Below are 19,772 nucleotides of genomic sequence, written 5' to 3'. Positions count from 1 at the left end.
GTATATATTTCTATATGCATGTTATATATACAGATATATGTGTATATAGATAATTGCCCTGTTGCTTTACCATTGGCTCGAAATAGCCATGCTTCCGGTTCAGTGACGTTAGTGGTGTGACTCCCAGTAATGATACTTTTGTTGATGTCCCTTGGTTTAGAAACGACTCCTGTTGCTGCCTGATAAAAACTGTGCCGTGAGATTAAAGGAGAAGCAACTCTTGGAGCTCTATCCAACCATCAACCCAAACTTTCTGATGGACATTTTTAAGGACCACAAGTGAGATATTATAGAATCTTTCATTGCTCTAACTGTGGAAATATCACCGTCTGAAGGACGCATATCAGGCTTGAAAAGTTCAATTTGTGAGAGTAGACGTAAGAATTCTTTAAAAAATTGATATTCGTTAAGCGCTTACTATATGCCACGCGCCGTACTACGTGCTGGGGTAGATATAAGATAATCAGGCCCAACGTGGAGCTCACAGTCTTAAGTAGGAGGGATAACGTGTATTGAATCCCCATCTTGCAGGTGAGGGAATGGAGACACAGAGAAGTTAAGTGACTTGTCACACATCAGGCAAGTGGCCCAGCTGGGGTTAGATGCACAAACTTTAGATACATTTTAGTTTATAGAGAAAGCATGGGCAGTGATGTGCAGGAGAAACTTGCAGATGTATTCCATGATACAGCTGGGTAAAGTTTCCCCAAAACAAGGCTGTATCCTGATGGTTGGGTCATGGGGTATGTTTTCCACTAGACTTACATACAATAGTTCTGGGGAATGTGCTGGAAGTTATGGCATGTAGGTTTTAAAATTGACATCCAGTTTCAATTTTACAACACATTGGTTTTGATTATATGATAATAATGATGGTATTTGTCAAGTGCTTACTATGTGCCAGGCACTGTACTAAGCACTGGGGTGGATATAAGCAAATCAGGTTGGACACAGTCCCTTGTCCCATGTGGGGCTCCAAGTCTCAGTCCCCATTTTACAGATGAGGGAACTGAGGCCCAGAGAAGTGAAGTGACTTGTCCAAGTGGCTTGGTGACTTTATTTCACCAGACCTTTATTTCACAAGTTCCAGGGGTGTAAGCAGTGGGGAGGCGGCAGATAGGAAATGGGGAAACAAGTTAAAAAAAAACCCAACACAATGAAAGAGGAAAAAAGAGAGAACATTTAAAGAGAGTAGGGAGAATGGAGGGGTCATCCGATAGCCTGATAGTCACCAGGAAGCTTCACATACCTATCTGCTGGTGAAGTAAAAGTCAATGTTCCTGAATTCTTAAGCATTCCCCAGTTAGTTCCCCAGAACCTCGAGTAATCACTTAATCATATTTATTGAGAGCTTACAATGTGCCAGAATACTGTACTAAGCGCTTGAAGTTGTATCACCCACCAGCATCTCTAGCATTCATGTAATTATTTCTACCCAATCTCAGAGCTTGTGTATTTATGTTTATTCAAATGAGCATTCACTTATAAATTCACCATTTGTGAATATTTTTATATTTGTTCCCCCCAACACACACACACACACACACACACTTTAGAGTGTAAGTTCTTCGTGGGCGTGGTACGTGTCTCTTTTTCCTCTTTTTTCTGATGTTCCTTTCCAAGTACCAAGTTCCTAGTGCAGTGCTTTGCACCCAGTAGATGCTGATAAATAACCCTCCTCCTCCTCCTCCTCCTGCTACTACCTATAAATGATTGAGCTCAAAATTCAGGGTAGTGCTGGTAAAATTAAGATACATGAGCAAATTTCAGGGGCCAATCCTCCATGAAGGGCAGAGGTTGCCAACTCTGTTGTTCTCTCCCAAGTACTCAGTACAGTGCTCTGCACATAACAAGGGCTCAATAAATATCATTGATTGATTGATTGATAACACTGTTCCTAGGAGAAAATTAGTTCTAACTTACAACATTTTGAGTGGAAATGCAGTTTTCAGGAACTCATTGTATCATGTGTCATTGGACTGTAAAACCATGCTAATTCAAGGAATGAAAACTAAAACTACATCATTTAATGGCTTTTCATTTTGCTTATAATCAGATAGTCCTGCCTTCCCAGTTAATTGTGTCTAAGGCACCGGCAGCCTTAGACACAATTAACTAGGAAGGCAGGACTACCTGATTTTTCTGATGAGCAGAACCTACAGCCTGGGTCTGGAAGTCAAGAAGTACCTGGGTTCTAATTCTGGCTCTGCCACTCATCTGCTGTGTGGCCTTGGGCAGGTCACTTCACTTCTCTGAGCCTCAGTTCTGTCATCTGTAAAATGAGGATTGAAACTGAGCCCTATGTGAGACAGGGACTGTGTCCACGTTGATTACAGTGCCGCATGTGGGAATGGATTGCATGCAACCTGATTAGCTTGTATCTACCCCAGTGCTTGATACAGTGCTTGGCACATAGTAAGCACTCAACAAATATTTAAAAAAGCCACACTAAACAATATACCTTTTAGAGAAAGTGGAAAGATTGTATTTCCTATTGCAGCACTGGTGAAGGGTGCTAATCTCAACCCAATGGTGGCCATTCATGCCTTCCTGTAACTCTCCACAGCTACTCTCTAGAGCAGACCGTGCAGTTTCTGAGCTGTGTCCTTGCAGCAGACCCCGTCAAAACAGTTGTGGCTCAAGAGGCGGTTCACCAAAATGAGATCAACTCCTCTTCCAGCGCAGTGAGAACAAAAGAGAAGAAGGTCAGTGCTGTCTGCTTTGGACCAGAGTGCTGCAGGCCTCTGCTGAAACGCGTGGTAGTTGTTCCCTTTGGAGGGCAGAGTCCTTTCCTCAGTGGGCAGACGGGATCCCTCTCCCTCTCCCTCTCACTAGAATGTTGGTGGGGAGGGAGAGGAGGAATGAGACAGGCAAAGCACCTCCTATGGCTTCCTTCTGCACTTCATTCATTCATTCGATCATATTTATCGAACACTTACCATGTGCAAAGCACTGTCACTTCACTTCTCTGGGCCTCAGTTACCTCATCTGCAAAATGGTGATTAAAACTGTTAATTGTTCCTGGATGTATCTGGCCTCCCCCGGGCAGAACAGACAGCACTGTCACTTCACTTCTCTGGGCCTCAGTTACCTCATCTGCAAAATGGTGATTAAAACTGTTAATTGTTCCTGGATGTATCTGGCCTCCCCCGGGCAGAACAGACACGAGGCTTTGCCCTCAGCTTCCTAACTGGCTGACTTCCCTGTCTCAGACCAGGAAATCCCCAGAGGTTGAAGAGGAGCCGAGTACAGCACTGTTCCAGAACTTGGAGTACCCAGCATATGACGACTACCGAGCTGAAGCTTTCCTTCACCAGCAGAAGAGAGTGGAGTGTTTGAACAAGGCCCGTGAAGCATTCTGCATGGGAATGAGGAATGTTGCCACTTTTTATGCGCAGCAGGTAAAATGGGAACTGACCCAAAATGGCTGGTGTGGGAGCCATCTTACAAGAGTCTATCTCTGCCTCTTCTAGACTAGGGCAAATATTGCTTTTAAGGGGTCGTTAGAGGCTTGGCAAATTGAAGTGCTCCAAGTTTACCTTTCTGTTAGCTTGTAAGCTTTTCTGCTTGTGACCAGAGAAAGTAAAGTTTAGTGTGAGTATAGTTTAGTTGAGAGAAGCAGAGTGACTGAGTGGGTAGAGCATGGGCCTGGGAGTCAGAAAGACTTGGTTTCTCATCCTGGCTTTGCCAGTTGTCTGTTGTGAGACCTTGGACAAGTCACTTCACTTCTCTTTGCCTCAGTTTCTTCATCTATAAAATGGGAATTAAGACTGTGAGCCCCATGTGGACAGGGACAGTGTCCAACTTGATTAGTTTGTATATATCCAGCCCTTAGTAAAATCCCTGGCACATAATAAGAGCTTAACAAGTACCATTTAAAAAAAAGTTAAAAAAGAGAAATTCCCCCACAGTATCCATGCCTGAAATCGACCGGTCAAGAGTATTTATTGAGCATTTTTGTTATGCAGAGCACTGTAGTAAGTGCATATTAATGTCTGTTTCCCCCTCTAGACTCTAAACTCATTATGGGCAGGGAAAATGTCTCCTAATTCTGTAGTATTGTCTTCTCCTAAGCACTTAGTACAATGCTCTGCACATAGTAAGCACTCAGTAAATAACATTCATTGATTGATAGCTTGAGAGAGTACAAAATAGTTAATAGGTACAGTCTACCTGGGAGATAGCACTAAAATGGTATGCTGTATAATCTCAATTCTGCGCATGCCTGAAAGTGGACAAACCCATGATAGGTGGAAATCTGGAAAGCTGCAAGACCTCATTAATTTCTCGGGAAGGTGGAAGTTACAATTGCTATTTCTTCTGATTGGGCCCCACAAGTCGTACCAATCAATCAATCAAACAGTCAGTCAATCTGTGGTATTTTATTGAGCACTTATTATGTGCAGAGCACTATACTAAGCACTTGGGAGAGTACAGTAAAGCAGAGTTAGAAGACACGTTTCCTGCCCACAGCGATCAGAGGCCCTGGTTTCCATTTTTGGGTTTTAGACCTTGTAAAACTCTACGACCATATATATTCCAGCAGCCGCTGATGATTGAAGGTACGAGGGCTCGATTTTTACAGAAAACACAGGATGTCCACACGATAGGAGGAAATTAAAGTTGTACAATCCCTCCAAATACTTGCCCCCTGTATTCTCTGTCTCTGTGTTTTGGGGCTCCAGAACCCGATAACCTGGTCTGCCCCTAGAAGAACCTCTGTGGCCAGTAGGCCTTCAGGTGAATGGGTCTCAGATACCCGGAAAGGGAACATGTTGGTCTTACTGGATCCAGGTGTGATCAATCAATTGATCATATTTATTTTTTTTAATGGCATTTGTTCATCTAATTCCATAGAACGGGGTCTCAGTCTTTTTTGGGATTAGCTACAATAGGACTTAGCTACAATAGTTGAAATTTTGCCTTTTTAAAAAAAAATTCTGAGTAATGGTGGTGTCTTTACTGCCACCCTCAGTTGGTGATCTGTTTGTAATTAAAAGGGCCATCTTCATGAGCAGAAGATGAAAGAGGCCAACCACCTTGCGGCTGTGGAGATCTTTGAGAAAGTCAATGCCTCCCTGCTGCCCCAGAACGCTCTGGACCTCCACGGGCTCCACGTGCCTGAAGCCATCCATCATATGAGCCGAATACTGCAGCAGAAAACTGAAGGTAGGACTGTTGATGCAGCTCCATAAAGGTTTTCAAGTAGTACACCAGGCCTTTGGCTATTCACTTGCACACCTTTGGAAGGCTCCTGGGGAAGCAGCATGGCCTAGTGAATAGAATGGTCCTGAAAATTGAGAGGATCTGGGTTCTAATTGTGACTCTGCCACTTGTTTGCTTTGTGACTTTGGGCAAGTCATTTTACTTCTCTGGGCCTCGGTTCCCTCATCTGCGGAATGGGGATTAATTACTTAATTTCTCTCCTACTTGGACTGTTGAGCCCCATGTGAGACCTGAATATCTTGCATCCAACTCAGTGCTTAGGTACAGTGCTGAAGATATAATGAACACTTAACAAATACCATTATTATTATTATTATCATTATTGATATCAGTATTGTTGTCATTAGTAATAATAATGATAAAACCTGATAGGTCCAAACTTGATGGCTGAGTTAATTAGGTTACATAAGGTGGCCATTTTGAGGCATACTGACCTATTCTAGGAGAAGCAGCGTGGCCCAGTGGAAAGAGCATGGACCTGGAAGTCAGAGGACTTGAGTTCTAATTCTGCCTCCATTATGTGTCTGCTGTGTGACCTTGGACAAGTCACTTTACTTCTCATGCCTCAGTTACCGCAAGTATAGAATGAGGATTAAGACTGGGAGCCCTGTGTGGGACAGGGACTATGCCCAACCCAATGATCTTGTATCTATCCGAGTGCTTAGTACAGATATAAGATATACCACAATTATTATTAAGATATACCCTAAGATAAACCATTATTATTATTATTATTATATTCCTCTTTGATAGAGAAACATAGAGCTTTTTCCTCTCTTTACTTCTCTCTCCCTTTTCATCGTCTCCCCAATAACCTCCTCTTCAAGGTTCCCCAAACTGGGTCCTTAGTGGCCAATCCAGGGAGTTCCCATGGGTCGCTCAAGCTTTTGAAAAAGCTTCACTGGGTTTGAAGCTTCCTTGTTAGCTTGGATCCCTCCCTTCTGCCATACTCACTGGCTTCTGGACCAGGAGAACCCCTGCTTCCTAAAGAGCAGAGCCCCTAGTGGGTAGACCCCACAGTGAATGACACCGTTCAAGATACACCTTCTCTAGTTACTCTTCAGAATGACGCCCATCAGAGATTGGATTTCCAACCAGTCACTAATATCAGGCCCTCGCCAATCCGCCCAAGAGGTCGATGGGCCTGTCCAATCACACCACGCCTGCACCGTGAAACAAAAGCACCTGGCCACTATCTTAAGTGCTTATGCCCAAACCCATCACAATAAGTACCAACATTTGGATAAATTGGTTGTGATGAGCAATTTCAGTGCCAGAATGGAGTGCACAGGGCAGGAAAGCTCAACAGCAACTGCCTGCTTTTGCTGTGGGATTGGATCAAACAATATCTCGAGACCACCAGTGCCAAACAAGAGAACATCCCGGATAATCCATGCTTTAAGTAATGGAATCTTGTCTTTTGCATGGTAGTTCAGCAAAAGGACCTCAAAAATGGGCAAAATCTCAACAACTGAAGCCAGGCAGGGAGCAGAATGCTGGGCCGACTATCATCTAATATGCTCCAAGCTCAAATGGACCCTAGAGCCATTGCATTGAAAAGAGGCTTCCAAATAATTTGTGGTATTTGTTAAGCCCCTACTTTTAAGCATTGTACTAAGTGCTGGTGTAGATGCAAGGTAATCAGGGCCCATGTAGGGCTCTTTGACCAAACCACCAAAACAATTGAAAGTTTAACTCCTGGAGAGGTAGTTGCTGCCATTCTTTGCTGCCCATGTTGGTCAGCTTTTTATTTGGATTTCTGCCTGTGCTCTTTATTATTATTATTGTTGTTATATTTGTTGTTGTTATATTTGTTAAGCACTTACTATGTGTCAACCACTGTTGCAAGTGTGGGGTAGATACAAATAAATCAGGTCGGACATAGTCCCTATCCCATACTGGGCTAAATAGGCGTGAGGACAGGCATCAAACCTCCATTTTACAATTGAAGAATCTGAGGCACAGAGAAGTTAAGTGACTTGCCCAAGTTACATAGTGAACAATTGGCAGGACTAGGATTAGAACCCAGGTCCTCTGACTCTTTCACTAGGCCATGCTTCTTCTCATCTCCTGGAACACCCCGAATGGTCAATCAGTCAATCCCTAGTATGTGTTGACTGCCTACTGTGTGCAGACCAATGTACTGAGAACTCGGGAAGGTACAATAGGGTAAGTAGACATGATTCCTGTCCTCAAGGAGCTTACAGTCTTGAACGGAAGACAAGCACACTCATTTCCTCTTATCTGTAATTTACTTTAGAGTTTAAAGAGATTAAATCGATCTTGTTTATTGACTGCCTACCGTGTGTAGAGCACTATATTTTTTAAGGTATTTAAATGACTACTATTTGCCAGACACTGTTCTAAACACTGGGTTAGATGCAAGGTAATCAGGTTGAATAGTAATAATAATAAAAAGAATATTGGTATTTGTTAAGTGTTTACTATGTGCAGAGCACTGTTCTATGTGCTGGGGTAGATACAGGGTAATCAGGTTGTCCCACGTGAGGCTCACAGTCTTCATCCCCATTTTTACAGATGAGGTAACTGAGGCACAGAGAAGTGAAGTGATTTGCCCACAGTCACACAGCTGACAAGGGGCAGAGCCGGGATTTGAACCCATGACCTCTGACTCCCAAGCCCATGCTCTTTCCACTGAGCCACGCTGCTTCCCCACAGTCCATGTCCCATATGGAGCTCACAGCCTTAATCCCCATTATACAGATGAGTTAACTGAGTCACAGAGAGATTAGGTCACACATCAGGGAAGTGGCAGGGCTGGGGTTAAAATCCACATCTCCTAACTCCCCAGCAAAAGCATCCAGGAGCAGGCATTGGTTCAAGGCTGATGATCGCATCCCAGGACTTATTGCCTGTGATCCTATCCGACTGTGTCACATGAAGTACGACACACCGGGAGCATTGGTGGAACAGCTGTGCAAGTCATTCAATCAATCAAGCAATCGTATTTATTGAGCTCTTACTATATGTAGAGCACTGTATTAAGCACTTGGGAGAGCACAATATAACAATAAACAGATAACACTCCCTGCCCACAACAAGCTTACTGTCTAGAGGGGGGTACAGACAGTAATATAAATCAGTAAATTACAGATATGCAAATAGTACTGTGGGGCTGGGAAGGGGGATGAATAAAGGGAGGAAGTCAGGGCGACGCAGAAGGGAGTTGAAGAGGAAAGGAGGGCTTAATCAGGGAAGGGCCTCTCAGAGGAGAGAGTCGAATGGGGTATCTATGGTTGGCACTGGTCTCACGCATAAAGAAGGAGGGACACTCCAATTGTTCTCCAGACCCTCCCTTTGAAATCAGTGATGTCAGTGGGTACCCTGCCTTTATCTATTTCCCAAGAACTTGCTGGCCCTCTGGATTTCCATTTCCTCCCTGCTTCTTTTTCCATCCCTGGATCGTAAGTGCCTCAAAGGCAAGATCTGGGTCTTATGCTTTCATTGTAAACTCTCTAGTTCTTCCTCCTCCATGCTCTGACCACAATAGAGGCTCAATAAATGAATAGCTAGGCTTACAGCCAAGAGGAGGAGGCAGACATTAAAATACATTACAGAGAGGGGAAACGGCCGAGTATAAGGATGTGTACATAAGTGCTGTGGGGTAGGGGTGGGGTGAGTATCAAAGTATCAAAGTGCTTGAGGGTGACGTGCGGCTGGGGTGGGGAGAGAATCAAAGGGCTTTTGGGGTACAGACCCAAGTGCATAGGCGACACAGAAGGGAGGGTGAAAAGTTGTAAAATGAGGCTCCTTCCTGACCCGAGGTGCCCAGAGCTTTGCCTAATATCAGATTCAGGATCCCACCCAGAGCAGCACTTGCCTCATGCGAATCTGCAGAGTCAGGAAGCAGGTGTGCGCTCTGGGGAGATAATGGTAGAAACAACATCGACAGTCACGTGCTAACTGGAGTTACAAACCACATCCACATCCTTTTTCATTCTCTTTAACGGTTTTCCAGGAGGTCCAAATGTCAAGAAATCAATTCGGTTACTCGATTTCATACTTGCCCCTCTCGGTTGGGCAATCTCGTGTTTGACTTGACCTGCACAGGCCCCCGATGGTGTCTGGGAGTGAGGCTCTGTGCCCAAGAAAGGCGTTTAGGGGGACGGGAAAGGGTGTCGTAAGTAAGTTAGAGCAAAAGGAGGCAGGTGGCGTTTAGTCATCAAGAATGGGGACCGTGATTGGACCTTTTGAATCTAGCTCCGCACCTGGCAAAAATGCAGCAGACTAATTGCGCCTGTTAGTTGAGATTTAGGGCCTCTGAAGAGCTTACTTTCCTCATTTACAGGACAAAAGTGGATGTGATTTTGTCTCTATAGAAATATATAGTGAACTTGCTCATCCATCGAGCCCACACATGTGTATCTCATGTAGATCAGTGGTGGAAGGGAGGCAGTTTCCAACCTGGACTCCACTCAGCCTTCCAGCAGAAGGAGGAGAGGCTGGTGGGTTGTGAAAGAGTTGACTCCCCTTCCATATGGATTCTGTCACCCTGGGGTTTGTCTTGGCCCAGGCCAGCTCATCTGGGATCTCAAAGTCCTTCAGGGTCTATAGTGACTCTTGGATAACTTCCGGGGCTGAACTATTCTCAATTTTTAGGGTGGCCTTGGGGGACCTTGAGGCAGGCAGCAGCCCCAAAGCCCAGGACCGAAGGAGTTAGAGGAAGCTTGGAATTGGGCTAGCTGGTTGCCAGTACCGGTGCGGTATCTCCTCCCCTTCCCTACATTCATTCGTGGTTGTGCCGGTCTGAAAGGAATGCACCTGTCATAAAATTATTGTATCTCTTTCTGTGTTTCATTCAGGAGACGGAGGGGGGATATGTCTGAGGGAATGATGGGAAAGAAGTTAGCGTGTGTCGATGCATGTTGAGGCTGTGTAACCATTGCATTTCTTCTTAACAGAGTATCGGCAGGGAGGAGGGAAACCGTACCTGTCCGTGATCACGGGAAGAGGGAGCCATAGCCTCGGGAGGGTGGCTCGCATCAAACCAGCAGTCATTCAGTACCTCACAAACCATGGCTTCAGGTGAGCTTACCCTTTAGTGACAAAACGGCCGTTGCCCCTGCACTTTCCTGTTGAAGATGACCCAAGCGTAGTGCCTGACTTGACTTTACTTAACCCTCCCAAGCATCCGCAAATTTTCCATGCGGATTAACGCCCTTGGCTTTTCTGGGTTCTGACTCCCAGTGACAGCCTCCACGAATCTGGTGGGCCATTAATCCTGGGTGTTCAGTTACTGTTAACCAGTTGGATCCCATTTCAGATGCTTAGCGCAAGTCAGGGAGAAGTGAAAACTTTGTCTGCTACTTGGGAAGGGATGTTTGCATTATATCTGATGCATTCAGTTACTGTTATCCGGTTGGACCCTGTTTCAGATGTGTAACTCTGAATAGGTTGGGAAGAATTAAAATTTTTATCTGCTACTTGGGAAGGGATACCTGCATTGTATTGGATCCTGAAGCTGTCCGCTAGAAGCCCTCACTCAAAATAGGTACCATATGGGGCTCACGGTCTAAATAGGAGGTAGAACAGGTATTTAATCCCCATTTTCAATTGAGGGAACTGAGGCACAGAGAAATGAAGTGACTTACCCAAGGTCTCACAGCAGACAAAAGGCAGAGCTGGGATTAGAACCCAGGTCCTTTGACTCCCAGGCCCGGGCTCTTTCCACGAGGCCACACTGCTTCTCTATAAGATATAATTTTGAGTTCACTCTCTTCTTGTTTCTCAGGTTCTCTGAAATTCAACCAGGGTGCTTGAAAGTCATGTTGAAGTGAAAGGATAACCCAAGGAACTTGAATGCCGAGATTTCCATGTTGAAAAGGAGAAACATTTAAACAGGGGCAGTGATTCCAGCGTTTTGGTGTAAAACAAATGTTTGAATAGAAATCAGTTCTCCTCGTGTAACAGAATAACCTTTAGGGTGCTTTTCACAACCAGAAGGAAACTTCATTTTCTAGCAGATCAAACCGCAGATACATCGTCACTTACAAGAAATTGATCGAAAACAGAGGATTTATTGATGTCATAATGTGTCAGAGCGACAGTTGGGTGGTTTTCTTAGTTCCAACTGCTCCCAGTTTGGCAGCATTGGGACAGACTGTGTTGGTGGAACATTGTTGAAATGAATCTGCAGAAGAACCTCCCTTTTTTCCCTATTCTCGTAGCTGCTGCTGACTTCCTGCTTTAGGTCTTTCATTCCTGTTCCTGCCATTTCCCCTGGGCATTTGAGACCAGTATGAGAGGAAGAATGCAGTGTCCCTACAGTCCTGTCCCCCCATAGCCCTGGACCCATGCTGCCATTAGACTTCAGCCATTTTCTATTTGCCACCTACGCTTTTTAATTGGGTAGGCTGGAATCCTTTTAGCCCAAACCAAGTTCATTCATTAAACAGTCTTAATATAATGTTAAAAGGAAATCAGCCCCGAGACCCCGACACTTTCATTCGAAGAATGATTTCTGAAGGGCGAACTGCTCAGCGGAGTTAAAGGTTTGCTTTGTGGGAAGCCTACTTCTTTGGGGTGTGCCTCTTTCTGAATGTGCCATTTGGGGTTTGGAGATAGAATTGTTCTCCTCAAAGGCGGGGCATCTTCAGCGTATTTCCTTAGAGAACCAAAGCACAATCAACAGTTTAGCTTTGGAATGTTGGCTTCTACGTTATGGTGAAAGCCTTTGCTTTTAGAATTGAGGTCAATGAAGTGACCATTTTTGGAAAATAAGAGTTTAGCCCAAGAGCCCCCTTGAGCTTTTAAAAAAATATGATCTCAAGGAAGAGGAACTTGTCTTCTTTAAGAGAAAGTCCTCACTAATAAGAATTTGTCTTTCAGAAAAATCACCAGAATTTAGATACTAGAAATCATTTTAGTAGGTTCTTAGAATATTTTTCATGTTTTTCCATTTTTAAGAATTTTATACTAAGTTGCCGAATGTGATCTGGTGACGTTAAAACCGTCACCGGTGGTCTGTGTTAGGGACTGTGCCTGGGAAAATGAAATCTCGTTCCAACAGCTGGCTGAGAACGTTACCAGCAAAAATCTTCCTGGGTGGCACAGATCCAGGCAGCAGGGCAAAGAACATGTAAAGGGGTCTGGAGAACCTGCTTAGGGCCTTTCGGGGAGTCTGGGATTGTCGTGGCACCCCCGTCAGGGGATCAAGAGAATCAAGCAGGTATGCCACACTGACTTTGGGAGAGTAGCCACGTTAAGCCCCTGGAACTGAAACGTGGGAGGCGAAGGCCTCCTGCCTATTCCTCCGTCATGGCCAATGAGGGCATTTCGGAGGGGCCCGTCAGGTGTTTTTCCAGCCAAAACGAAGGTGGGCTACAGCTCAAGAGGCGCTGACAGGTGCTGTGTGTATGTAGTGCCGGGGGTGCGGCAGGCCTCTCTTCCTCCAGCCAGAAACGTACCCCTACCGGGGCTTGGGCCGGCACACTGGCCCCCCAACAAGCCGGCCGTTTGTTCCTGCGGGTGAATGGACTTTGACTTTTGACTGCCAATTCCTTCACAGGTTTCTGTCATCCTTGCTGCCTTCAGATACCTCTTTGAAATTGTAGTTGTATATATTCATAAACTGGAAAATGATAGCTTGCTGTGCCTTTTCTGAAGTTCTCAAGTAATGTCTTTTGGCCTTTTTCTTTTCTAATTCAAGGGTGGCCGGACAAAGACTGGGGTTATCCGACAATAGTGGTTGGTCTTTAAAATGGTGGAAATGGGAAACAGGGAAACTCAGGGAACTGCTCTGACCGCTTCGTTAAGTCTAGATTTATAGAAATGATCCAGAAAGAGCAATGGGCTTGTCTCGGGCGGTAATACTTTTTTCTGAACAATGATTTTAGTCAGTAATGAGCGCTCATCAAGAGAGGCAGAGCCAGCTGGCGCAGGGTGCTTGGAAAATGTAGAGACGCCCGAGATGTGGACCCTACCCCCGAGCAGCTTATCGTCTACAGGGGAAGACGAGCGGACATGAAGAGAGATTGTAAACTCTGAGTGCCGAGATTGGGTCTTTTTATTTCTTTTGTATGAGCCCTGAGTGGGTGCTGCCCACAGAATATGTCAGACCAAGAAGGCCAAGAAGTTGAGAACCTGAGAGTAGATCAAAGTAATGAGCTCCAGGGATGAATTCAATAGCAAATGAACAAAAGGATGAATACATACATTAGTGCCCGGTCGACTGAGAGTCTGGTATGATTCAGATGTGGGTTGGGGGGGAATTAATCAGGGAAGACCTGCCTGAGAGAGGTGGGGTTTTTTGGGAGATATTTCAAGAAGGGGAGAGACACCATTCCATGCAGCCGAATGGGGAGAATGTTCCCGGGAGGCGGAGGAGTCCTTGTTGGTGTATTTTCACTTGGTGGAAAGAAGAAACTTGACCCTCGTATTGTTGAAAGCTCAATGAAAAATTGCACTCCTAGGTTTTTTAACCCTGGATAGCGCTTGAGGAGCTTTCATACAGAATTCAGGTTTAGATGAGGTTGCCGCTTGGAATCTGGGAAGTAGATGGAGAATTCCTCATTCTTCCCCAAGGGTAAATGGTGCCTGAATTCTCCAGAATAATCTGGGGGGTTCCTGATACACCATTAAAATGAGTAGCAGGGTCAGCGTGTGGAGTGGCTGTCCTTGGATATTTTAAAACCGTTTTTTTTTTCCGGGATTGAATGTTTTTATTTGTATTATAGATGAAAATGTAATTTTGCCACTGTTTTTGCTATGTGAATCAAAGGATGTTTTTATAATTTTACAGAATATGTGAATTGCATCTCTACTCAAATAAAGAGTTTGCCCCAACCCATGGTCATTGGCATTGGCAGTGGTGCTTAGCGGGCGTCGACTGAGCACCGAACTGAGCCCTTGGGGGACTTGCGGGGACTCAGATGGATTCGGGAGTCACCTGGGGTGAGGTGGTAGTTGATGCCGTGAGAGTGGGTGAGCTGCCCAAAGGAGTGAAGAGAGTAGGGAGCCGAGAATAGACCCTTGAGGAGCACCCACAGTCCGGCCAACGGGAGGCAGAGGACGGGCTGTGGAGAGAAGCAGCATGGCCTAGTGAAAAGGGCCTGGGCCTGGGAGTCAGAGGACCTGGGTTCTCATCCCAGCTCCACCAGTTGCCTGCTGTGTGTCCTCAGGCAAGTCACTTATCTTCTCTGGGCCTCGGTTTTCTCTTCTGTAAAATGGGGATTCAATTCCTGTTCACCCTCCTACTTCGGCTGTGTGAGTCCCAAGAGGGAGAGACACTGTGTCAAATCTGATTAATTTGTATCTACCCTATTTCCTAGCGCGTTACACATAGTAAGCACTTAACAAATGCAGTAATAATAATAATAACAACAAAAGAGATTGCAGAGGCCCAGCCAAATTAGCTCATTCTCTAGACTGTAAGGTCACTGCGGGCAGGTAACATATCTGTTTATTTTTGTAATGTGTTTTCCGAAGTGTTGTTTATTTTTGTAATGTGTTTTCCGAAGTGTTTAGTACAGTGCTCCGTACCAGGTAAGTGCTCAATAAATACCATTGAATGAATGAACTCGAAAGGTGCAGGTTGCTCTTGAGAAGCAGCGTGGCTCAGTGGAAAGAGCATGGGCTTTAGGGTCAGAGGTCATGGATTTGAATCCCGGCTCAGCCACTTGTCAGCTGTGTGACTTTGGGCAAGTCACTTCACTTCTCGGTGCCTCAGTTACCTCATCTGTAAAATGGGGATTAAGACTGTGATCCCCACGTGGGACAACCTGATTCCCCTGTGTCTACTCCAGCGCTTAGAACAGTGCTCGGCACATAGTTAGCGCTTAACAAATACAAACATTTATTTATTTATTTTGCTCTTCTCCATCAGTCACTCAATGAGTCATATTTATTGAGTGCTTACTGTGTGCAGACCACTAAAAGAAGTGCTTGGGAGAATACAGTAGAATCAATAGACACGTTCCCTTCCTATTGATCAGTCAATCAGTGATATTTATCAAGTGCTTATTGTGTGCGGACACTGTACTAAGCTCTTGGGAGAGTTCAGTACAGTACAACAGAGTTGGTAGACCCATTCCCTGCAAGGAGCTTACATGTAGGGGTCAGGCCTAAGTGCAGTTAGTCATTTTCTTTCATCATTTCTCCTCTGGCATGGAGACTTTTTTCCTTGGTTTGGCTTTTATCCTGGCTCCTGCTTGAGCTCCTTCAGTCCTGACTTTCTTCTTGTTCTTGTTGCCCTCCCACTACCCTCTGCTGCGTCCAGTTCATCATCCTGAATTCACTCTCATCACTAAGAAGCAGTGTGACTCAGTGGAAAGAGCCCGGGCTTGGGAGTCAGAGGTAACGGGTTCGAATCCCAGCTCTGCCACTTGTCAGCTGTGTGACTGTGGGCAAATCACTTAACTTCTCTGTGCCTCAGTTACCTCATCTGTAAAATGGGGATTAACTGTGAGCCTCACGTGGGACAACCTGATTACCCTGTATCTACCCCAGCACTTAGAACAGTGCTTTGCACATAGTAAGCGTTTAACAAATACAAATACCAACATTTCTGCTCCTTCCAGCACCGTGCCACCCCCCAACCTCTCGCCCAACCCAAACTTAATGACCAGGGACTGTATCTATTTGTTTTTCTATTGTACTCTCTCATGTGCTTAGTATAGTGTTCTGCACACAGTAAGCCCTCAGCAATCACACACACACAGAGAAGTGAAGTAACTCGCTCAAAGTCACACAGCAGACAAGTGGTGGAGCCAGGATTAGAATCCAGGTCCTGATTTTCAGGAATGTGCTCTATCCATTGGGTCACACTGCTTCTCGAGCACTTTCTGTGTGCAGGGCACTGTACTAAGGACTTGGGAAAATACAGCAGAGTTGATAAACACTTTCTCTGCCTTCAGGGTCAGGGAGTTCATGGTCTAGAGGGTGGAGGACAGACATTAAAATAAATAAATCATAAGTGCATCCATAAGTGCTGCGGGGGTTGAGGGTGAAGTGTGGGTCTCGGCTTTAGTAACAGCAATAGTACTTATTCAACACCCACTCTAAGACCTGATTATTTTTTACCTATCCCATCATTTAGGACAGTGCTGGGCACATAGTAAGCACTTAACAAATGCCACCATTATTATTCTTGTTATTATTCCCTGTGCTTGTCTTCCTTTAACCCAAGCAGAATTAGACTGTAAGTTCATTGTGGGGAGGGAGTGTGTCTATTATATTGTTATACTGTACACTCCCAATCACTCAGTACAGTTCCCCCGCAAGAGTAAGGGCCCAATAAATACAATGGACTGATTGACCAGACGAGGTACTGAGTTGAGCACAGTCCTGCGTTCTCGGCAATTTGTCTTTGAACATTTCTGTAAATTTAGCTTTCAAAGCCCTAAACTAAGCAATGGGGAGAAAATGCCCTGTGGCTAGCCTCCAAGGGGTTCACAATCTAGCAGTGAAGATGGGGAGATGAGATTGGTGACAAACCCATAGAAGAGATGAGACAATAACACCAGAACAGCATTAAAGACAAGGATGATGCTAAATGCAATATGCGCAATTGGATCCAGTCCCAGCTTCATCCAGCTGCAGCTTTCTCAAGAGAGAAAGGCAGGTAGTAAGTGTTTAACACACCCCACAATTTTTATTACCATTGTAACAACGCAACAAGGGGCAGCTTTTTGTATGCACAAAGTGGCCACGATTTTGGGTCACCCCTTGGCCTTTTCACCCCTGATGGTGAAATTATAGCAATTATGTATAAATACGGGGAAAGCAGTGTGGCCTAGTGGAAAAAGTATGGGCCTGGAAGTCAGAATACCTGGGTTCTAATCTCTGCTCTGCCACTTTGCTGCGTGATTTTTTTTTCTGCATCATGGCCTACTTGGAAGAGCACAGGCTTGGGAGTAAGGAGGAGCTGGGTTCTAATCTTGGCTCCACCACCTGTCTGCTGTGTGACTTTCAGCAAGTCACTTCACTTCTCTCTGCCTCAGTTACCTCGTCTGAAAATGGGTATTAGGAGTGGGAGCTCAAGGCGGGACAGGGATTGTGCCTCACCTGATTTCCTAGTGCTTAAAACAGTGCTTGGCATATAATAAGTACTTAAGTTCAATAATAATGATTATTATTATAGTCTGCTGTGTGACCTTGGGCAAGTCACTTAAGTGACTTGGGAAGCATTGTGGCTCAGTGGAAAGAGCTTGGGCTTCGGAGTCAGAGGTCATGGGTTCGACTCCCTGCTCTGCCACTTGTCAGCTGTGTGACTGTGGGCAAGTCACTTCACTTCTCTGTGCATCAGTTACCTCATCTGTAAAATGGGGATTAACCATGAGCCTCACGTGGGACAACCTGATGACCCTCTATCTCCCCCAGCGCTTATAACAGTGCTCTGCACATAGTAAGCGCTTAACAAATACCAACATTATTATTATTATTAAGTACTCGGTGCCTCAGTTACTTCGACTTTTATTACCATTGTTCTTGTCTGTCCGTCTCCCCCGATTAGACTGTAAGCCCGTCAAACGGCAGGGACTGTCTCTATCTGTTGCCGACTTGTTCATTCCAAGCGCTTAGTACAGTGCTCTGCACATAGTAAGCGCTCAATAAATACTATTGAATGAATTCGACTGTAAAATGGGAATTGAAAGTGTGAGCCCCACATGGGACATCCTGATTACCCTGTATCTACTCCAGCGCTTAGAAGAGGGTTTGGCACATAGTAAGCGCTTAACAAATACCATAATCATTATTATTACTGTTATTATTTGGCCAGAGGTGTAATGTGACTCGTCTGCCACTAGAGGGCAGAAACCAATCTTGGGCAATCTTCCTATTTCTGCTCAATCAGGGACTGTCCCTGGTTCATTCATTCAATAGTATTTATTGAGTGCTTACTATGTGCAGAGCACTGTACTGAGCGCTTGGAATGTACATTTCGGCAACAGAGACAGACAATCCCTGCCCAATAACGGACCAATTCCATTAAGCGCATGTTGAGCTCCAGCAGGTTTTTCAGAGAGATCAGGAGCCCGAGGAGAGGCCCCCTCTTTTATTCAGCTTTACACGGAACCAAAGGTTTCCCAAGAAGCAACGTGGCCTAGCGCAAAGAGCCCAGGCCCGGACAACGGGGGACCCGGGTTCTGATCCCAGCTTGGTTATTCATTCATTCAATAGTATTTATTGAGCGCAGAGCACTGACCTAAGCGCTTGAAATGTACAAATCGGTAAAAGAGACAGTCCCTGCCCTTGGACAGGCTTACAGTCTAAGCGGGGGAGACAGACAATAACAATAGCAATAAATAGAATCAAGAGCAATAAATAGAATCAACACTCACCTGCTCTGTGACCTTGGGAAAGTCCCTTCACTTTTCCGTGCCTCGCTTTCCTCATCAGTAAAATGAGGTTTAAATCCCTGTTCTCCCTCCCACTTTGACTGTGAGACCCATGTGGGGCAGTAACTGTGTCCAACCTGATTATTTTGTACTTACCCCAGCACTTAGTACGGTGCTTGGCACACAGTAAACACTTAAAAAATACAATTACCATTAATTATTATTATTATTCTCTGTGCATGTCTTCCTTTAGCTCAAGCAGAGCTAATCAAACAAGGCACCACGTTAGACACAACCCTGGGTTCTGGGCAATTTTTCTTTCAATACTTCTATGAATTAAGCTTTCAAATAATAAAAAAAAGACCATGGAAGGTTGCTGTGAGACCAGCTGTAGAAAACAGAAAATACTGTCTGATGGCAGTGGTCTTCCAGGACCCCTGAGAAAACTTCCAGATTTTGTGTACATGGGTTTGTGTGAGTTCTCTCCCTTCTCATTTTGCTTGGAAAGAAATTTCCCACCTTCCCCTCTTCCATCCTTCAATCCTCCTCTATCTTTGTTGATCTGAAAACACCTCCTCCACAGTGGAAAACTGGGTGGCAGGGAAGCAGCCTGGCCTAGTGGGTAGAGCCTGGGCCTGGGAACCAGAAGAACCTGGGTTCTAATCCCAGCTCCTCCACTTGTCTGCTGTGTGATGTTAAGCAAGTCATTTCAGTTCTCTGTGCCTCACTTATCTCATCTGTAAAATGGGGATTAAGACTGTGAATTCCATGTGTCTGATCTGACTGTCTGGAACCTAACCCCAGTGCTTAGTACTGTGCTTGGGACATAGGTAGTGCTTAACAAATACTGTTGTTGTTATTCTAATACTAATTCCCATGTGTAATTCCTAACTGGTACTCTTTCCCAGGGCTTGGCAAAACACTTAAATGGCAAGCACTTAAATACTATTACTGTTACTACTATTATTATGATTATTTTTATTAATAATAATAATGTCATATATCTAAGTTTCCAAGATTGAGAGTTGATACTGGCCACAGGGATTGGGCGTCAAGGGGATCTTGGGAATTTGGGTTGGGGTTTGATTCTAGCCCTGGGCTAGACAAAAATGGGGGCCGGGTTGACGAGGACAAAAGCAGGATGTCTGTTGCCCCACAGACTAGACAGGATCGGGGCAGGGAAGCCCCCGTCTGGCCCCCTGGTCCCCTAAGGTTTATGACTTAAACAATGCTATAGGGCAGAGCAAG

General features: G+C 45.0%; 1 protein-coding gene across 5 annotated transcripts in view; it reads left to right on the top strand.

Moving 5' to 3' along the window:
* The window catches only part of N4BP2 (NEDD4 binding protein 2), a 66,515-nt gene extending 52,478 nt beyond the window's left edge, over positions 1-14,037 (top strand). For 3 of the 5 annotated variants that reach the window (XM_029083166.2, XM_029083162.2, XM_029083169.2), the window contains 6 exons: positions 161-279; positions 2,567-2,705; positions 3,213-3,401; positions 5,001-5,169; positions 10,149-10,272; positions 10,979-14,037. In XM_029083166.2, coding sequence (XP_028938999.1) covers positions 161-279; positions 2,567-2,705; positions 3,213-3,401; positions 5,001-5,169; positions 10,149-10,272; positions 10,979-11,024 — 786 coding nt within the window. In that variant the 3' untranslated portion in view covers positions 11,025-14,037. Of the gene's footprint in view, positions 1-160; positions 280-2,566; positions 2,706-3,212; positions 3,402-5,000; positions 5,170-10,148; positions 10,273-10,978 lie in introns of those variants that run through there. The other 2 variants (XM_029083167.2, XR_005661029.1) reach the window with 2 other exon arrangements.
* The last annotated feature ends 5,735 nt before the right edge of the window (positions 14,038-19,772 follow it).

Source organism: Ornithorhynchus anatinus, chromosome 18, assembly GCF_004115215.2.
Source record: "Ornithorhynchus anatinus isolate Pmale09 chromosome 18, mOrnAna1.pri.v4, whole genome shotgun sequence".
In the NCBI taxonomy this organism is placed as follows: Eukaryota; Metazoa; Chordata; class Mammalia; order Monotremata; family Ornithorhynchidae; genus Ornithorhynchus; species Ornithorhynchus anatinus.
Note: the sequence above shows the minus strand (reverse complement) of the source record. Positions and strands in the feature narration are given on the sequence as shown.